General features: G+C 40.1%; 2 protein-coding genes across 7 annotated transcripts in view; both read right to left on the bottom strand.

The window, feature by feature from the left end:
• Positions 1-74: 74 nt before the first annotated feature.
• LOC124182650 (inositol-pentakisphosphate 2-kinase) overlaps positions 75-20677 on the bottom strand; it is a 43086-nt gene continuing 22483 nt past the window's right edge. The window contains exons 1-8 of one of the 6 annotated variants that reach the window (XM_046570176.1): positions 18576-18639; positions 3502-3724; positions 2312-2516; positions 1991-2199; positions 1286-1699; positions 973-1188; positions 611-900; positions 75-522 (exon numbers count right to left, since the gene is read on the bottom strand). In XM_046570176.1, the coding sequence (XP_046426132.1) occupies positions 348-522; positions 611-900; positions 973-1188; positions 1286-1699; positions 1991-2199; positions 2312-2516; positions 3502-3724; positions 18576-18613 (1770 nt within the window). In that variant the 5' untranslated portion in view covers positions 18614-18639 and the 3' untranslated portion in view covers positions 75-347. Of the gene's footprint in view, positions 523-610; positions 901-972; positions 1189-1285; positions 1700-1990; positions 2200-2311; positions 2517-3501; positions 3725-5104; positions 5573-7602; positions 7809-9634; positions 9965-10009; positions 10250-18575; positions 18640-20677 lie in introns of those variants that run through there. The other 5 variants (XM_046570180.1, XM_046570181.1, XM_046570179.1 and 2 more) reach the window with 5 other exon arrangements.
• LOC124182652 (protein BTG2-like) lies at positions 11839-18110 on the bottom strand. The gene has a single exon (XM_046570183.1). The coding sequence runs from the start codon at positions 17226-17228 to the stop codon at positions 16767-16769; it is 462 nt and encodes a 153-aa protein (XP_046426139.1). The 5' UTR covers positions 17229-18110; the 3' UTR covers positions 11839-16766.

Genomic DNA, 20677 nt, shown 5'->3' with positions numbered 1-20677 from the left:
ATTATGACTATTCGACCGCATATATACTATCGATTACTTTGTAGTAGAGAGATTTGCATTGTCATTCAACTATAATTACCAAGTTTCTCTCACTTTACACCTTTTCAGTTTCAACTCAATTAAAACTGATAAGTTTTTTTTTTTTACTATCAATTGCTGCTTACGATCTTAAAATTGTTTATATGTTGCACCCAACTGAATTGTGCCAATGAAACGTGCACGTGAACAAGTTTCGATTTTATTTTACGAGGAAGAGCATGATTTTCTTGGTATCTACTAGAATGAAACGCAGCTTAAAAAACGTGATAGTAGAATTACGCTGTACTGAAAAATAATTTATTTACCAATTAAACCTCTTTTTCTAAAATTTTCGTAACAGAAACAAGAACGTTTATGTCGCGTTTCCGGTGTTTTTTAATGCAGTGTATGGACTTCGGGTCCAAGTCCAGGATACCCACATTGACCAAAAAACTAAGCTGGTCTGTCTCCACGACATTTGGTTCCGCTACATTGGGTATGCACCTATAAAAAAAAAAACGAACATTCAACTGTAAATCTCCGACCGTGACCTAGTCTTGAAATTTCTATGCTAAACAGGTGAATTACTTACGCGGAGTCAATTTCTTGGAAGGCCATTAGAATGGAGCAATCCTTGGCAGTTGTTGCGAGGAGATAATTCTGTAAAGCTCGCAACTCGTCATTTGTGATTGCGATATTTATCTCCCCTTCGGTTTCGTCTAGATTTCGATCAAGTGTATTACTTCGGAAATCCGCCGACGCAGTGCTGTTATTTCCATTTGTGCCAGGAATTTTCGGCTTCAAGGTATTTGTACTTTCGGATGGATTTACAGAGGAATAGGCAGCGCTTGACGCATCCTTTGTCCGTGCAGACTCGCATCTCTGGGCAGACAGAATAACAATGTAAAAGTGTAAATCAAACTAACGATAAGAAATTTTTAAAAGATAACGCACCTCACATAGTTCTACGATTCTGATAGGCAGTTCGTTCTTCTTGCTGCTGTGCATTCTTATCATACTGGAATAAATCGAGTTATCGTTCCAAATTCGTATATACTTCAAATATATTTTATATACGATGTCGGTACTGTAATACGGCAATTGCTGCATGCGACGGATTCGTCCAAGGACAGAATCTGGTAGGAGGTCACCGCCAATGAAATTGCACTCCTGAAAAACGCGATAAAGCATTGAAAATGGTCTACAAGAGGAAAAATATCCACGTCAGATTAAAAAGCATTATCGGATAAAAATGAGGCATACTTACGTAATCTGATAAGTACAGGAGTTTCTTCGCCTTCACTACGAGCTCTTGTTCAATTCGTGTCTCATTGTCACAATCCTGTGACGATATTCGAGCCAATGGACAATATGCTGATTCGTTCATCGGGGTATGATGGAATTCTCTCAATAAAGCAGTGCTAACGAGTCTGACGAAAATTTTTAAATACTGTTCCATAGATCGATATCTACTGGCAACGAACCATTCTCCTAAAATATACTCCAAGTCATCTGGATTACTATTACAGTCATAGATTATGTTGCCATTTTTGAAAATCCTGAGATTGTTTTGAGGAGACTTCAGAAGACCATGAATGGATTTTTTCATACGTTCCGCATCGCCGGAGAACAGATCGAACGGGCAGTAAGTACTACGAGATTTAATCACTCCGCTGTTCATCTGAAAGTCGAGATACAATTTTTTAATTATTCTACCACGTCTTACAAATTTCGTACTTTTACACAATTTTCATTACCAATAGATTGTTTTCAGCAGTCAGTGATGAATAAATAGAATTTCTCCGGTCTATCGGTCAAACTTGCGGGAATTTCATCTGATGATGGCTGACCACGTCCCAGTCGAGAAACCAGGAAAGTAAAAATTTGTCTCTTGCCGAAACACCTGAGAAACCCTATTTATCAACTTATGTAATTTATTTATGTAATAACAATTAACTTCATCGGGCGTTACCTTGGAGTATTGCGTAAGACAATACGTGCACCTCTGGAACTGTTCGTCCGATTCGTGCCTGAATCCTTGTTTAGGTTTGATTTCAACGCAGAAAGTAGGTCGACTGCAATGGTAGTGTTGCAGCGAATCGGTAAGTTTGGCAGGTAAAAAGGCATAATCTACGTATTTGGTGACATACTCTTCGACTATGTCTTTCCCGCGGCGACTTTCTGCGGAGAAAATAGTTAATGAAATATAAATTCGCAGTATTTTACACAATACTTGAGACATTTCTAAACGCAGCATCTTATTTTAAGAAGGGAATCGAGAGATCTTACTCACCTGGACGCAGAGAGCGTATAGCTTCGGACAGCAGCGCCATATCTTCCGGCCTGCCGCGAATTATTTCTGGGGGTTGAACGTATTCGCCAAGAAATCGTAAGATTACGACTCTCAGAAACTGATTTTCCTGTCTCGTTCGTGCCTCGCCTCCATCCGGATCGGCCTTGCCAGGTAAAGACTTCCGAAACCGCACCACTTTCCGCTCCTGTAAATATCGTTCGAGAAAAGTGCTTAATAAATGACAATGCGCCGTCTTTATATTGAAAGTTAAGTAATAATATACAGTTTAAAAGTACAATTCCCCTCGAAGTGTATAATGTACACATACATCGGGTAGGGAAAAACATCGAGAAAGTTTAAACCTTTGTTAAACACGTACTCCCTTAACTAGTTTCTTACTAAAGCTGAGAACGAATTAACGGGTTTGCAACAACGCGAAGCACGGATATCTTTGATGGGCTCTCGTGACGTCTTCTATGTTTGAAGGACATTAACCCAATCGGGTAATAATTATACCACCAGAGGCGAGATTTGACGTCAAGAGATACGTTTCTCATCGGAATTTCATCCAAGTCAACCGAGTGATCAAGGGTTCCAATACCAGAGATCAGTTTCCTCCAATTCAAATCTCCCGCGAAAGGAATTAGTCGTGAAGAAAAATCAGCGAAGCCGCGAAACGTGAATAATCATGGCAACAACAAGTGAGAAGGCGAAGACGGCTGAATCTTTATAGTTTCGAAATCCTAAATTTGGGTTGAGCAAGTAGACCCCATGACTCATTGATCAATACTACGAGTGAGACAAACAGGTTCGCTAGTGAACGTGTTTTCTCTGGACAGTGTTCTATCACACGCTGCTAGAATTTGTATAATCAACTAATTACTGCTCAGCTCTACTGCGTAGTGGATGTGGCGGTTGGTGGCCCGACACAATCACCGCGATACACGATATCAGGCCAGTAGTTGAACTATTCCAGTATGCCCACACCCACACGTCGAACATGCGTGTTCTACTGCGGTTCACGTAATTTTCCATTGTCTCCTTCTCCCGCCTTATATGTCAACTACCATTAAGAAAACTGGATCGACGAAGAAGCAGAGTGGCAGAGTTGCAGCGTCAGCGATTCAAAGAAAGGTTTGGCGGGTAAATACTCCGATATTGGCCAGTATAAATACATTAAGAATACTTACACAAGGCAGTGCAAGCACCAAGTTTGCGTTTCCTTCCCCGCGATAGACACACTCTTTGACGGATCGACGATCACCGGCGATGAAAATTTGATCAAGAACGAATTTCCACGCGCGGTCATTTTTCTGTTTTGCTCTTTCTGCCGCATCAATTTCACGTATCCACGTTTCACCGCTGGAGCTTCCCTCATTCAGTACCATTCTTGTTTTGCCATCAGAAATCAAACTGCAACAAAAAATGTTGATGATGAGTTTTAACGAACATATTTCAATCGTATTTCAAAATGTGTTCAATTCGACGTCAATGTGCTACACTTTTTCATTGTGTCCAGAAAACCCTAACAGAGTTAGAAGCTGACTCGAAATCATAAACGACCGTCGGTCAAAACTAATTATAATAAATCACAAGCGCGTCACTGGATGAAAGGTTAGATGACGTATCGTTTACTGTGTGTTTTTTTACTATCAAAACTACGTCAACTTCTATTTCAGACCATCGCGCTATCGTAAAATCATCACGGATACGATCGTCCATATTATGACAAGGTGCTTAATCGATATATCGAACATCGCGTGTTGGTGCTCGATAACACTATTAACACCATGTGTGTTATAAGCAAGCGCGAAGACACTGACGGATTTTCTATCCGTATCATCATCAGGAGGGATATGTTCCGTAATTATTTTAAACGAAGCCATAAATCATTAGCATCGATGCACTTTTAATCCATCATCTATATGGATCAACGAATTCTTTCATATTTTCAATAAGAAGAGAAGAACATATTTACAATATTCGGAATTCCTCCAACGCCTAGTTCCTTATTAGAACCATACTCCGCAATGTATGTAAACAATTTCTACACGGATAGAAAAAAAATGTCCCAGTAGATCCGCTTAGATTTTTGGGTTGATTTAACCAGTTTTTAATGTATTACTAACGATAAGTAAAAAAAAGGAAGTAAAAATAACAAATTAAATGTTAATATGACAATTTAAGTGTTGATATTAGAAAAGCACAAATATAAAATGTACCTGCTGGGACATCGTGTTTAGTTAGGTAAATTATTCTAACGGTGTAACAATGCTGGTTTACTATTGATGAAAATAATTTGCAGCGTGGTAACGGCTTATAGTCGTTCTACTCCTGAAGTATAAAAGCTGCGCATATACTTGTTGCGCCTGTATTAGTTCCTCTAGGTATGGTCGCAAGCGGAAACATGGCGGCCTAGCATCTAACTCATGCGAGGAGTCTCGAGGCGTGTGATAACTTCGAAACGACTCGGAGCGGTGCCGACAGGCATAGTAATCGGTGTTTATTAAAATAACAACAAATAAAACGAGCCCAAGGCGCTAGTCGATTGTTGATATCGTTATAACAGATATGTATTTGACTTGGAGGCAGCTAGAAGATAAAGTTTATCGGTCAGGCCAAGGTTTACTATCTCCAGGCATCGTCGTGACGTCGGTTCATGGGAGGAAAGGCTTGCGGACGATTCCGGGTGAGCAGCCAACAGAAAAGAGTTCAACAGGCGAGATAGATTGTTCAATCGGGTTCGTGAAGAGGCATTTATGGCTGAAGCGAAGCGTGAGAAGATCCACTCGCCGAAACAGGTCAACCGGCATCCCAATGAAATATATGACCGTCTGACATCAACCACGGTGTAATTTTCCTAGTAGACCGCAGATTTAAATCCACAACAAGGTTCCCTCGGCTATGCAGGCCGAAAAAATTTCCCCCGGCGTCACTACCTTTCTCGTTCATGGAGCGTCTTCGATATTCAGCAAATAGCACTGCAGGCAAACGTAATTCCTCGATAAATAGATACGTTGAAAGAAACACTTCGAACTTTACTGGCTTCTGACTTCTGGCAAAGATGAAAAAAAAAAATCCGATTGCACACATCCATATTCTCCTTAAGCTCCGGGGTTACCGATTGTTTCGACGCAGCCCATATAACAAGCATCATTGTCAGATGTAACAAATGGAACTGCTAGTCGCCTCTTGTGTACCCTAGTAACATACGCACTTGAGATTTATAACAACGTTTCTCCGTACTTTGACAGGCTCACTCGGATACTTGGATCGCGGATCTAAAGTAAATGGATGTTGTGAGGTATTGAACATGGCTTACTAACACAAGTTTCAACGCACGGATTATGGGTACGAGAAATTCTCAGTCAGACAATATCCAACTCCAATTCTCTGCTGAAGACCTGGAAATCATCAATTTAGATATTGCATTACCTGCACTTATGGGGACAACAAGAGGAGAAGTAGACGTGTGTTACCCTTGGCTCGGTGGAGCGTGAATTAGTGTAGTTTTGGGTGGTTTTTGCATGCGGACGAAGATGAAACGCCGAGGAAACATTCGTCTGTTTCTCGCATCGGCAGTAGTATCACACAATGCAGCGAAAGACAGAGAAGAACATCAGGGCAGTAACCGAAGCTGACCTCCGAGACAACCTGATTCTCCGCCTGCCTGCTGCAATCGAAAGAGCGGTATCGGCATGGACAGGTTGCACCTCCACTCCTCCACGGACCAGCGACCACTTGTCGATTTGGTTTGTTTGTCATCAACGATGCTCGAGCACTCCGTAGTTTTCTCTCCCAAAAAACGTCGGAGCACAATTCGCCACGACGTAGAGTAAACTCGATGTTCGTTACCAAGTCGACTGCTAGGCTTCATCCTCCGATCGATCGAATGATCTGCCATCTATTTTTCAGGTCACAACTTCCGTCCGCCATGCATTGACTCCAGATCTTTCGAAAGTATCTGATGCACAGTATCTGCACTCCTTGACTTTCAGCAAAACTCCGGGACGAAGAGTTCACGATAGTTCGAGCAACGGATTGTCGGTCGTCTTCGGAGTTATAAAGGTCACGGAATGCTAAGGAAGCAAGGAATGAGTCTCTACGTCTTTATCCATAGATCTCTAAATCTTCCCGTTTGTGAATATGTGTATATATATATATATATATATACACATATTCACAAATATATATATATATATATATTATACTACCTACGTAGAGCAGTAATAGTGGGTGTCTCGTGATTGTCGTGACATATAAACGCATCGAAAGGATAACTTGAACCTCGGATAAGTACCCGGTTACTTTCTAGGCGATAAGATTTCAAGCGTTTTCATCGTCTAGCGCGAACGAAAGATCACAGTCGCTGCCATGTTCCTGTTTATGCTGCATATCTTGATATTGGAGGAATCAAAAAATTACGTAGATCAATAATAATCTGAACAGAAAGGTATAAAGGCTATCAATAAGACTTATTACATAGGTATGAATTAATGCGTAATGCAGTTCAAACGTCAGAGAAAAGATATTTGACATGTAATGTAGACATTTACGAATACATTTTTATACTGTCGGATGCGTTCTCTGTTAATTACAACTTCAGTCGCTGATTAGCGTAACTTGATGTTGACACAATTATACGATCCTTGCGGGCGAAAATGTTATCTGTGCTGGTGGTGGCAATCAAATATCGTAACATGGATTCGCGCACGTTTTATAATCGCCCAATTCGGAGTCGTCCCCTCTGCTGCGGTAATTTGTTCCTTATAGAATAGAAGGAGGGAGAACGTGGAGGCAGGAGTGCAAGAGGAGAAGGAGGGAGTTCGCTAGTAATATATATCGTGAATGTATGATAATTTGGTGTTACAGAAATTCTGGACAGCGTTGTGTACAATTTCGAAACGGGTATATAGGGCGGCCATTCTGTCGGTTACAAACTCTCGAGTTTATAAAAAAAAAAAAAAAAATATGGGTAAAAAGTAAAACTAATAACAATACAGAGAAACAAAATTTTCTCAACGAAAAATTCTCCGCGCGTATTGCGTGTATTATGACGAACGTCGAAAAAATATGTCACGAACGAAAGAAAAAAATATTTATATTCCTTAAATTACACTTTTAAGTATATTAATTCGTTAGCAATGATCAGAATATACCAACATGGCATTTAGAAACTCGCTTGCTCGAGGCTGTGAAACGAACATAATAAGCCTGTACTTTTTTTCGTCCTTTTCTTTTAGTTATTTTCTGAAACCTGTTTAACACAAAAATGCAATGAATTTTGTTACCGGATGGTGCTGCGTGCGAAGAAACACGTCGTCTGCTTTATACGGAGGACAAACGAGCCTTTACCGAACGGGATGAAATATGTACATCGTTGAGAGCAGTATGTGGATTTGCAAGGTTTCGTTGCTCAATGTTTAGCGAATAAATATTTTGCAACGACAGCCAAACCGCAGAGAGGCCGAGCGGCACGAGTTACGCGCACCAAGATGGCCGCTACATGTAGAATCGCCGAATCATGCGTTCCTAGCCTCCTCTCGCCTGCCTGCCCGCTGTGCGGCTACATAACGAATAATACCGGCGCTAGCGGTGGCGTGACAATTAAACGCTTTGCAAAACTCTGCGCAGTCGTGAAAATTGAGTGATATTCAAAAGCGGATGTATGTTAGTATGCAACGAAAAAATCTTCCGTATAAACGTAGGCGGAACTGAACACTTCGGAGATCTGAGCCCTAGATACATATACATGATAAATTCGTTTTGAAAAATTCGGACGACTGAAAAATCAATTCTTTTCCAGGACGGATACCTGCGCTCGTAGTTTCGAAATCCAAATATTCAGTTATCCCCGAGACGTACGAAATCCTCGAATGGCCAAAAGCACCGACATCTACACGAGACTCGTTCCGATTCGACGAAATAGAACCCATTTGAATTTCTGCATGAATGTATACAGACCGTAGAATGAATAAATAATGCTGAACTAACAGATTCACAGACTATTTTGGCGAATGCGTCGAGAGGGATTTGCTACTTTCGTCAGCGTATTACACAAAACAGGTATATCGGATACCCCGAAGCTCCCCCCCCCCCCCACCCCTCGACCCCCCTTTAAGTTTCCCTGCCTCGATTCGACAAAGTAAGGCGTAGAAAAATTTGACCGCAAGAAGTGACACACCGTACATGTACGTTGTAAGTGTGTGAAAATATGTACATTTGTTACATGACCAATACATAACCACGACTATAACGCAAAAAGAAAAGGACAGAAGATAAAACAAAGCAAACTTATACAGATATTATATCAGGCAGAATGGTGAGCGGAATTTTTGCTAAATACCGACTTACTTGATCCTCCGTGGGGTTTATCTACGGAACTAGGAGGGTCTGTCTACCTTTTTGCCGTTTTTGAAAGGGTCCTAAAATTTTTAAGAACCTACGTTACTTTGAATTTTATTGTTTCCGGAGACGATAATTATAGTTTTCGAGAGAAAAACAATTGCGCTGATTATCTTGAAATGCGTTTAAACTGATAATTAATCTTATCGCGACGTATAAACGCGCCGCGTCTAATCTACCTTACAAACTACAGGCTTACGACGTTCTTGGGATGTATGAGCCGATAACTACTCCACAAGGCAGTGAAGAACCACAGACAATGCACGTGTAAATAACAGAGAACGCCTCGCAAGAAAATTAGTTTCTGCACAATTTAAAACTTGCCATATTTTCTTGCATTAGCGCATACCAAAATCTCTAGTTGCGAAGTCGTCGATCGATCTAGCGATTAAGAAAAAACTGTTAGTTCAATTTATGTTAAGGTCATGCACAAAGCGTTGCGTTGTAAAAAAAGGAATAGAAAACGTAATTGGCAATACACTGCATCGTTGATCGTCAAGACAATGTACGGTTAGTTCCCCAGCCTTAGCATTTCACAGTTTACCCTTTTTCCGATATTGTCCTCTCGAAGTATCGAACACCTTCAGCAACAATAAGACAATGGTGATTCGAAACCAAACGACAAACACGTGATGTTTTCTAAACTTCTGGGGGCTTTGAATTTAACGTCGTTACAATCATTATTTCAATGTTCGTAAAAATACTGTATCGTTATTGTTCCCGGTAAAACCCACAATTTTGATATTAGAAGCTCGAGGTGTTTCTCAGGACAAAGCGAATGTAGGTACGGATATTTCAATACGACAATGACACAACGCAGACCTTGCGCTCCCCGCAAAATTTTCTCGGCCTCACTGACGTTGTCGTGTGTAATTAAACGATACTAGTACTAAGAATAAATTGGCAAATATGAATTACCTTGAGAAGCGTTGAAAAAATAATTGTCAACCCGAAGAGTTGAAGAACGTTCAACGTTCTTAGCTGCAACCTTGTCGCGCTCGGTTGTTACAATACAAACAACTTTTCATTCGTTCGCATTACAAGTTCTCCAAGTCAGCATCATTGTTTGTCCAACTGTAAACATTGATTCTAACGACTGAGAAGGAAATTTCAAATTCCGATTTCTGAGCTGCCGACAACGTGAGCACGTAAGCTTCTAAGATACGTATTATGTGCCAAATCCTCAACGAAGATGGGAACGTCGGACGTGTGCGGTTGTGCAATTCCTCTTTCCTACCAGCATTTTGCTTATGTTCACTGATTTTCGACACGAAAGTTACAAAACCATATTACCGCGCTTCGCCGCTACTGCTGTGTCGAGGTTGTTTACCAGCCCTGGTCGATCCTCCGTCTTATCTCGTGCCACGGCCTCTGTTTATTTTCATCGTCTTTTCACTCCATCCTCGCCAAAGGCGTGAGGCTTTACAGTGTCTCCCATGGTGCAACGCGCGTCATACCACGAGGACGCTACTCGAGACACAACAAAACTCCACACTATAGTTTAAAGAGAAGAAGCAAAAGAACTTGGTAGCCAGTGACGCACCGCTTGGCAACATGGCCGTCGGAACTTCACGACATGCGCGAATGCATTCTGCTGACGTTTTTATTGAACCCGCTTGTCCTTCCCTATGTTGTACGAGTCTAGCACATCAGGATCAACTAAACCCAGAGACGATACCACATCGCTGAAGTTACTTTATACTCGCACGTCAATTCAACGTTGATTACATTTTAAAATGTAACAGGACGTCGTTAGTAGAAAATCAGTTTCTTTTGATGAGGATGCATAATGAATTCCCTAAACTTATTTGCCGTCTTTTCATGACCATGGTTCACTATCAAATGTTTTATATACTTTCAACGTCCATTCGTCTGTTGGGTACCTGTGAAAAGACATTCAACGTTGCCTAAATCGTATTGCTGGGTACTGAATTGTGAAATGGGCGAGGCTTTATTGTACCTTCGGTGATTGGGTTTAGAAACTTACAAACTATTGTCATACGGCTGTGTGTGACGAATACGAATTAATGGTAGTATAATTCCTAGCACGGCGAACGTAACGTACTCTCCCACCTACGGCAGTGTTTACGCACACGTGGTCCGTGTTAAAATAACATAATTAGAACAGCTACACTCAAGAGACTAGCTGACAAAATATTCTCAAGATCTAAAGATTATTGATTTCTTTCTCGGGAATAAAAAGCTATAATGGTTTTCGATCTATAATATCGAATAAAGTTATCATTGAGTTATTGAATTTCAATAATATTTTTATTGATAGAATATCAGAAACAAAAACTTTGTAATCCCAATTCTAAAATTGAATAAAATTGTGGTGAAATTTGACAATGTTCGTCTATAAAATCGAATCCATTTAATAATCTGAGATAAAATGTAAAACGTTTGAGGAGGGTGTTTCGAATCAAATGATAAGAGACAACAATGTTAATTTTTTCATCATTTTTATATTCATGAAATTCCATAAGCACGAGGCCCTTACTTTTATTTTCTTTGTACAAAAACATTCGAAAAAATTTTTTTTTTTTTTTTAATTATTATTATTTCATTCTTTCATTAAAAGAGTTAAATTTTTCCGATCTCACGGCATGTATATACAAGCGAGAAATAATAATTTGTAATCTATCAACTAAATATAATTATACATTGATACAATAGACTTAATAATAATAATAATAATAATAATAATAATATTGTAATTATAATAATAGGTATGAGTCTAAAATTTTAGGGATTCTTGTTCTGGGTTGGTTGACTGATTGATCCGGGGGGGATGTATTATGTATATGTAGGTGTTTTTCATGCAGATATACATATATGGAAACGCATTTGGCAAATTTCATATGATGTATACGTTTGTTCTTTAAATTTCCAAAATTTTTCCATAACGTCTATGCATTGAGTGACTGTGCATCATAATATATACATTTACGTATATTATTATTATTACTCTAGTGTGTATATATATATATATGCGTATGGAGCGGAGCCCGACGCGACGGCGAGTTCACCATTGGTCCTTGTTTGTTACTCTTATTTTTTATATTACTTTAAGTAAAGTTTATACATGATTTTACAAAGTCTTCGTTTTTGTTTCTTTCTCATTTTCTTTTCTTTTATCCTATAATATATGATTTAGTACAGTCTTAATCACATGTCACTCGGCCCGGTGATGTGGATCCCGCACCTCGCTTCGAGCACCCTCTTTTCTCATCTCCAGCTTTCTAACTCTCGCTCTTCCGTTCTCTATTATGCATTCTTACTTGTTTGCGCTAGCCTGATTTACTATATTATTCATCGAATCTATCTGCACATTACAGTTACGATCCAGCATAGACCAAGCAGAAAAGAGGATCTGACCAACACTACGTCATTGAATTTGGCAACGCACGACCGGTGAATAAAGTCAGTGCCTACTGTCTACATTATATGGTGTCAGTCATGCCTCTTTTCATGTTGGTTTCTATGGTTCCTTAACCCACTTGCCAAACCGCACACGTTATCGATTAAACATACATAAAATTAGTGCTCGTATTCATTTGAAATTAGGATCTACAGTGGTGTACACACCTTCAACTTGCCATGATCCATAAAAACTACAGATTGCAGCGCGGCTCGATTTCAACAAAAGACTAGATGGACCACTAGATGGACTTTACCGTTATGATGTTATTTTTGTGCCATTTTATAAAAGAACTGTCTGTAAGGTGGTAGAATCTACAATCACGTTTCAGTATCCCAATCACAAACTTTGTTTGGATTTGAATTTTTATTCTCTTTTACGACACGAGTTGGATAACAAGTATGGAAATTTTCAAACTTTTCGAACCAAATAACCAGAAAAAGAAAGAAGCGCAACAAATTTTGCGTCGTTGTTTATCAAGAATGATAAAAAGCGTGGACGCAGATTTGACGTCGATAGAATTGGCAAAAGGCACGCACGAGCCAATTTTGCGTGTGTTTATCTGAGTTTTTGTTTTTTTATGCATCCCGAGATCACGACCAGAAAGTAAATGTTTTATCCACTACGACTAACACAACTATAATTAGATGACGATGACATGTATGAACAAATGAAACTCTGTCTCAAAAGTGCTCGCCCAAAAGTTCAGTGTTAAGAATTGCATAAAATTACCCAGCTATACGTTTCCTCCCAATCGTCTCGAAACGTGTTTCCAAAAAGGGAAAAGAACTTCTAAACATTCAAAACGGTGAAGAAGATGCTCAGAAAAAAATCCGACAAAATCCAACTCGCTCGTTACAAATCATTACTTTCTTTTTACACACACAAGTGTTTTGCAATTCGCTCGAAATTATTCCAAATACCCGATAAAATTATGAAATTTTCTAAATAGTACATTCGATTTTTCACTGCTGCCACGAGACGTACATTTTTCACATGATTAAAATAGCGTGGTTATAGTTTCTGTACACAAGTTTTACATTTCTTTTTCGTATAATTCTTTTTACATACAAGTCATTTTTTATACATGATTTTCATCGATTACACATTTTTTAAACTGTTCTCGTTAATACTACCACAAAATTTTTACGTTGTTACCGTGCAAGTTAACGTGTATTATTTTTCCTCTTGTCATTTTCGCTTTATTCCAGGGATGTTTAATGTGAATGTAAAGTGTACCTAGGATGATGTCGTGTTTATATTCTTGATTTCATCTCGTGTGTGTTAAGTTTGGATTGTTGTCGTTGGTTTTTTCTCGGTTTTTTCTTGTTTGCATTTTTTTTTTATTTCGCAATTTTTTTTTTTTTTTTAATTTTAATTTTTTTATTTTTTATTTAAAAAAATACTGAATCATAACCAAGCTAAAATCACAGATTTGCTGGCGAATATCCCAGCCGTTTTGTACAAATTCTTCCTGAAGGGCTCTACACTGTATATAAGATACAAAGTACAGGATTATATGTATTATATGCATACATACACACGCGCGAGTCCCCATTTTCCACCATCCCCCTTTCACCCCCCCCCCCCCCCCCCCCCCCGCGCCGCCAACTCTTCCGACATAATACGCAAACGCGTGTGTAAATGTATATCCCCAATTCGCTCATACAAACACCGCGCATGCACAAAATCCACATTTGCAAAACGCACACACGCATTCCCACACTACGTACATTTTTCGTTATAGAATTCCGTACATTTCGCTTGTCATTCGTTATTTTTCTCGCAACTCTTTACTTGTGTCAATTATCTATGCATACTATGTGCCTGTGTATATGTTTGCGTAGTGTTTCCGCCGTTGTAAACTATATAATTTCACGTAGGGTATTTTCACATTTTGTTACTACATATTTACTCACTTGCAATGTACAGTCAAGATTCGGCGAAGCAGCCCCCCCCCCCCCCCCCCTTTCCAGACTGAATATCTCGAAGGGCTCGCTTCGCCGAATTCTCACGGTATGTTATTATCATTCCCTAGCAGCGGTGCAATTATTATAATCATTATTACTATTATCCGAAATAATAGACATATAAATACATACGTATGTGTGTGATTTCATATATGTACTAATCTAATTATTTTTATTCCTAATCCTCGCGCCTACGCGTTCGCATACATTTCTATGTACGTAGAAGGGTTAATATGAGTGTACGATGGTGGTATGCGCAACAATAGCCTGTGTTCTGCAAATTACAGATGTATGAATGTTTTTATATACGCGATGTCGGCGTAAGCGTTCCGATCCGTGAAAATATTACATTCGTACGTATTGCGTACCTACATATTTTATATTTATGTCCGAAGGTGAGAATAAGAGTTGAATTTTTCTGTGTTACTAGTTATATTTGCATACCCGACGGAACCGTAATGACGACGTTAACGACGCTTCAATAAATATTGTAGTAACAAAATGTTTTTATTTGAGCGATATTTGACTGCTGTTAGCCTTACGTTTTTTTTTTTTTTTTTTTGTTTTTTATTCCAAGTGCCGTAAAATAACGATTATGATAAAAATTCTAACCGGAAAATAAAATGAGCCAACAATATTGTTCAGGGATAAGAGTAACGCGACGTGAAAATTATATAGGCATGTATGTACGCATCGCTTGACATGTGGCAGTTTCACCAATAAGTTGTTCGAGATCTCTGAAATCATTACGTGTGTGTTTATCACTAAAAATTTACAACTAAAACATGCTTGCGACGCGTGAATCTTGATCGCTTGGGTGTACGTGTGTGTATGTGTGTGGACTTCTAATTGTTTATATTATACTCGTATATATTAGATCGATACACACATGTATGAAGATTGCTTATATTGTCTTACGCTCTCTCTTTAACCTCATTGTATAATCACAGACATCGTAGATTTTTGTTTTGTTTTTTATTTTCTCAACATTTGCCTGATACCGCGGTAGTTTTTGTACATCGAACGAGATTCAACAACAGATTTAGATTTTGCTAACCAATTAGAATATACGATATTTTTCTGTATTACTTTATAACAAGTATTGATGTTATTGTTACATTCATTCATTTGTAAAAGTTTTCAATTGAACTCAGCAAATGTTATATCCTGCTTCTGTATCAGTTTTGTACAATAAAAATCACATGCTTTGTTTAAAAATTATTAATATAGTATGTATGTATGTATGTATGCATATATATATATACATATGTATACACACAGACACAATTGAATTATTTGTTACGTTCAAATTGCAATCAGCCTCAAATCAATAATAGTGTAAGGTATATTGTATAATACGTAGAATTATAAGATATTAGAAATTAATAAAATTTCACTCTCTCTTTTTCTCCCATACATATCTTGAATATATATATATATATATCGATCCAATAATTATTCATAATCCATCATTTCTTTCATTCACGATTAGAAAATCACAGTTACTTTTAAAAATGATACATATAAATATGTATATATATATAATTTTCAAGATATATATATATATTTCTATATATTAATGTACAATTCGATGATATCCAAATACAATTCGTTCGCGTATTTCAACACGCAAACGCACACGTGCACACACGCATATTCACTTACTCACACAAATACATCTAGACACATATATTATACGTTGATACATGTACGCGCGTCATTGATATTGATTTTCCATATCATGATCAATATTGATTCTTGTATTTCATCTTATTTTGCCACTTACGTCGTACAGCATAGTTACGCACGTACATGTATAATAATGGATAAGTAAATGTTGTTGCCTGGTGCATACGAGAGTGTATTTTTGGTGTGTGTGCGCGTACGTGTGCTTTTGCGTGTTGGTGCACAATAGTAATGATAAGTGTACATGACAATTCACATGATTCGATGAGTAAACGATCTAACATTACACAGTCTCTCTGTCCGACCTTAAACGAGAGGCAGAAGGGGTAGAAGGGGGTGGGGGGTGGCCCAAACACAGCATAGCCTCAATTCCAGATGCCCTCTATAAAATTTTGTTTGTTTGTTTAATTTACTTCTCTTTCCCCTAATTTTCCCTTTCTCACCGCTTTCCGTTGCGTCCTCGTTAAATTGTAATGGCCGGCTATTCGAACGATCGGCGTCGCCGGGGGGAGGGCGGGGGACGATTTCGTAATCTTATACGATTTGTAGATGGAGCCTGGGGATCGCGGCTCAGTCAGGGCTGCATGGGTAGATTTTTGCGGCTTGGTTTTCTTTCTTCATTCTTCTTCTTCTTCTTCTTCTTCTTCTTCTTCTTCTTCTTTCCTTTGAGATCATTGGTGGAGTGTGAACAGTAATTACTCGTTTTTGGTCCCTCTGGAAGGACGCTGGAGATGGAGAATCAGCGAGACGGCCGCGTTTCGAAATACCGCCGTTGGGCAGAGAGTTGTTTGATAATATCGTACCGCGACAACAGCAGATATAATAATAACAGTATTAGATGAAATATATGCGAGCTTCGGTATGTATAATGAGAGATGATTGAATGAAGAGCGACTGAACTTCTAAGCGAGCTTGAGAAGATCGTGTTGTTATTGGTGTTGTTGTTGTTTGCAAGTTGTTGCGGGCGATTGGCTCAACTTGATACGTAAGCGGCAATTTGCTCGCTGAACTGCGTGTGCTCCATGAATAACGATTCCTTGCAGCTCTCAAACTGTTGCGACTCCTCCGGGTCCGGCTCCGTACGTTCGTACAGAACACAAATCGAGCCGTTCTCGCCGATCCTGTACGAGACCTCAGCAGGGTCGATCCACATAGTCAGCTCCGTCGGAAACAGATTGTGAAGAACGGCGGGCAGGAGACCGACGTTGGCTCCAGCCTGGGCGATCACCGGGTCCATTTTACCGTTTATGCGGAGGCATCGGTATCCCGAACCCCGATTTGGCCGGTCCGGAAACCAGTGATCCCTGTATCGGCGTCGTAGTACCTCGGAGAGCGATGATTTGAACATTTGGAGTTGCCGCTCGGACAGCTGTCCGGTTTGCAGCCTTAATAAATGCACGAGAAAGTCCGCCGCAGACACGATTTCCAACCTCATTTTGGCTACGTGGTAGTGCTGTCGTTGGTCCAAGTATTGAACTATTATTCTTTTTCTTCTTTTTCTGCTTCCTCTTTCACTGCGTCACGTTCTCTTTATTACCGTTCTTAGGCTAACGGCAGAGTTGTTGGAAGCCAGCTTTGGGACTTGCGCGGGTTCCTCCTGCAGCTGCTTTCAGCTTCGATCGATCCGCTTCTCCTTCTGCCGCGCACACAGGCCCACGGGCAACCGGAACGGCGACGGATTTCAAACAAATACTGATTCAAAATGGCGACGACACCACCGATGCTTGGTTACGCTCGCGTAAAAGCAAAGCTGACTGCAGTGATCAGCGATTGAAAACTGCGGGCTCGGGTTAGCTGCTTTGGATTGGCTGCATACGATGACAATGACGACGTATAACTTGACGAAACGCGCAAGCGACAAGCTCTCTCTTGGTACGATCGATTGTCGCTGGCGGTTGGACGTCGTAGGAGCGGCGGCGATAATATTTCACTTTCAGGATCGATCGCCTTATTTTTTGCTACGTGACGCTGTTTCGTACAGTTATACGGAACGGATATCAGATTCACAATAATCTTGCAGTTTATTCGGAACCAGAAAGGCCAACAATGACTATCGGCAGAAATAATAGACGAAGAAATTGATATTCGTCTGATTTTCAAAGCAACGTTTCACACAAGAAAACAAAACAATAAAAACTTGTCTCTCTCGATTTACTTCTCTAGCTTCACCTTTGGTTTCTATAACTCAACACACGATAAAACCAGCTTCGCTCACACAAACGATCCTTACGCCACGGCACGGGATTGTCCCTCCGAATTCGCGAACCGCACTCTGTGAGTCCCGACGACTTTCTAATCTTCACAGCGGACTCCGTCCCGAGTAAGTACCTTCGTGTCTCTTTGTTCGGTTGCGGTGAAGTGGGGGAAAGACTCTCGACGAATCCGAGCCGGCCGCCCCACTCCGCCCGACTGTCACGTGACCCGGTAGCAACATGCGCGCGCAGTCCGGTCTTCGAATGACCAAGGAAACCCTACGCTGTGTGGTGTGCGTGCTTGTCGATGTATAGAAAGCGCCTCGTCTCGCTTCGCCACCACGCCGCGCCTTGCCAGGAAACCGTGCGGCGATGACGCGCCAGGCCGGAGGCGAGCGACGCCATGTTTCAGGTAGCGCATACGAGCCTCGGCGAGACTGTGTGAATAAAGCGCTAATCTAGTGATGAGAGGAGAAAAGGGGCTAAAATCGCTGAAAGATCGATATACTGGAAAATCTTATTTTCGTTAAGGCTTCGCTTTAGTTCAACGGGCCGTCAAACGGAAGAACGAATGAAAAAAACGTATTTACCTCAGCTGTGATGTCAGTCTTCGGTTGTACACGCACATGTGCTCTCTGTCAAGGTATCAGTATACAAACCCATAGTCGCAGAAAAAAAAAATCAAGACTGCACGGCTGCCTGCCTGCCCGCTTGTGGAAGAATACGTCTTTGGTATACGTACTGTGAACGTCCTACTTTGCATCGACGTTCCTTCAAAACCAAGTAAAAATACTGCCTGGCTGATTGCGAGTGAGCGACTGCCGTCGCCGCCTTTTCGCGCGTCACAGCCTGAATCCATTTAATGGCGTCGATAATCGACCCAGTGCAATTCCGCAAAACGCTACAATGCTGTTTGATTTCAGCGACACGTGATAAAAATTCAGGAATGGTAAAAAAAAAAAAAAACCATAGGTTCTCAGTCCTCAGTTACACAATCGGTTAACGTTTTTGTAAACGTTGTCCCTTCCAAGTTGAGCGATCAGGAAACAGACAGATATCCAGTATTCTTTGCGCGAGTGCACAAAACCGATCTTTTTCATCTCGTCATATGAATTTGACTTAATTGTCTGTACGAAGGGAGAAGAAATGCAATCGGTTTACTTGATGCGGGTTCTTTGACCGGTTCAATAGTCCCACGGAGACTTGTGGGTCGCCAAGTTTTTACTTTGAATGCAGTGATACGCGTTTATGTACGCGTGAGATAGAAGGACGAACCAGTAAATGGGTGGGCGAACGGGTGTCTACAGATCGGAACGCTTTCGAACACAGAGTAACGACTACGAATGACGACGTTGTGATGATGTTGCAAACGGCAGGGAGCCTCGAGCAGATTTATCGTAATTATATTTTACATCGATCAAGCGGAATTTATCGTAATATTACTAGGAAGCGAGCAAATAGTATTTCCACAAATTAACGCTAGCATAGCAATAAATGATTCTTGTTTTTTCCGGGTAATCGTTTTGCGCATCGGTGAAAAATCAAATCTGCTACTGCGGATTGCGAAAATATCCGCATGGCGTCTTACTACCTGATACCTGCCCACCCAGTTACCCAACTCCTATCATTTTGTTACCTTCTTTGTAGGTGCTGCTAGTGCTCGCAGTTTTTCTACATCAAGAAAAAAATGATCATGATATTATAAATTCTCGCATCCGGTGATCAAAAATCGGTATGCGTGAACAGGAAGAGGAAACTAAAGCAGGAAGGTCTTGAAACTTCGCTGCTTCAACTCTGATCTGTTAGACAACGAATGCTTACAGAAGTTTAGGTAAATTAGTATTGATTATCAATTTTCTGAATTAAATTAGCTTCATTGAGTCTCAGTCTTCCTTGATATGACTGTTGACTTTATTTTTGAATAATACATGCGAACGTGAGTCATGTCGCGTGTCACTTTTCATACGTGAAATAATGACTCAAGCGATATTATGTTAGTACCCTTAGGCTATTCAACCTTCCAGCAAATGATAATGCCGCAGACAATAAACCTAATATTAATGGATAAGTAGGGGATACATGTAGACAATTGGATGCACGGTAAGATCACGGGGGGCGCAATGCCATGGAACAGTACTTTGATAATACAGCACAATACGGCGCGGCACTCGCAACCTTCTGCAGGTATTAAACTTGCCGTAATAAAATGTACTGGTTTTCTCGATTGTCGTTGAAAAGGTACAATTAGCAAGGCAAGTTGAACTTATTGTCACGGATTACTTTACGATTACCGTCGACTTTCTTGGTATGTAGGTATAAAAGTATTAGTACGCTTTATGCGAATCAGCCAACCGCATGACTAACACTCTCTCAATTTCATGGAAGGACGTCGTCACCTTATTGCAGAAACTATGAAGAATACACCAATGCATCGTGATTATTTGGAATAACCTAAGGGCCGAATAAAAAAATGCATAGTTCAATACAAGAGAATATTTATTAATTATCAGAATAATAATGGAAAAACACAAACTTCCAGACGTTTTCAGTACAAAGGCGACGTCTTTTTTCACCTTTTGCCGCATTCTTTACGACTTTCTTTGACGGAATTTTCGGAGTCCTTGCAGTCGTATTAATCGGAGGAAGTAACGTATACCTGACCCAGTGTACCTACACCTGACAAATTTCAGAC

Source organism: Neodiprion fabricii, chromosome 5 (genome assembly GCF_021155785.1).
Source record: "Neodiprion fabricii isolate iyNeoFabr1 chromosome 5, iyNeoFabr1.1, whole genome shotgun sequence".
Lineage (NCBI taxonomy): Eukaryota > Metazoa > Arthropoda > Insecta > Hymenoptera > Diprionidae > Neodiprion > Neodiprion fabricii.
Note: the sequence above shows the minus strand (reverse complement) of the source record. Positions and strands in the feature narration are given on the sequence as shown.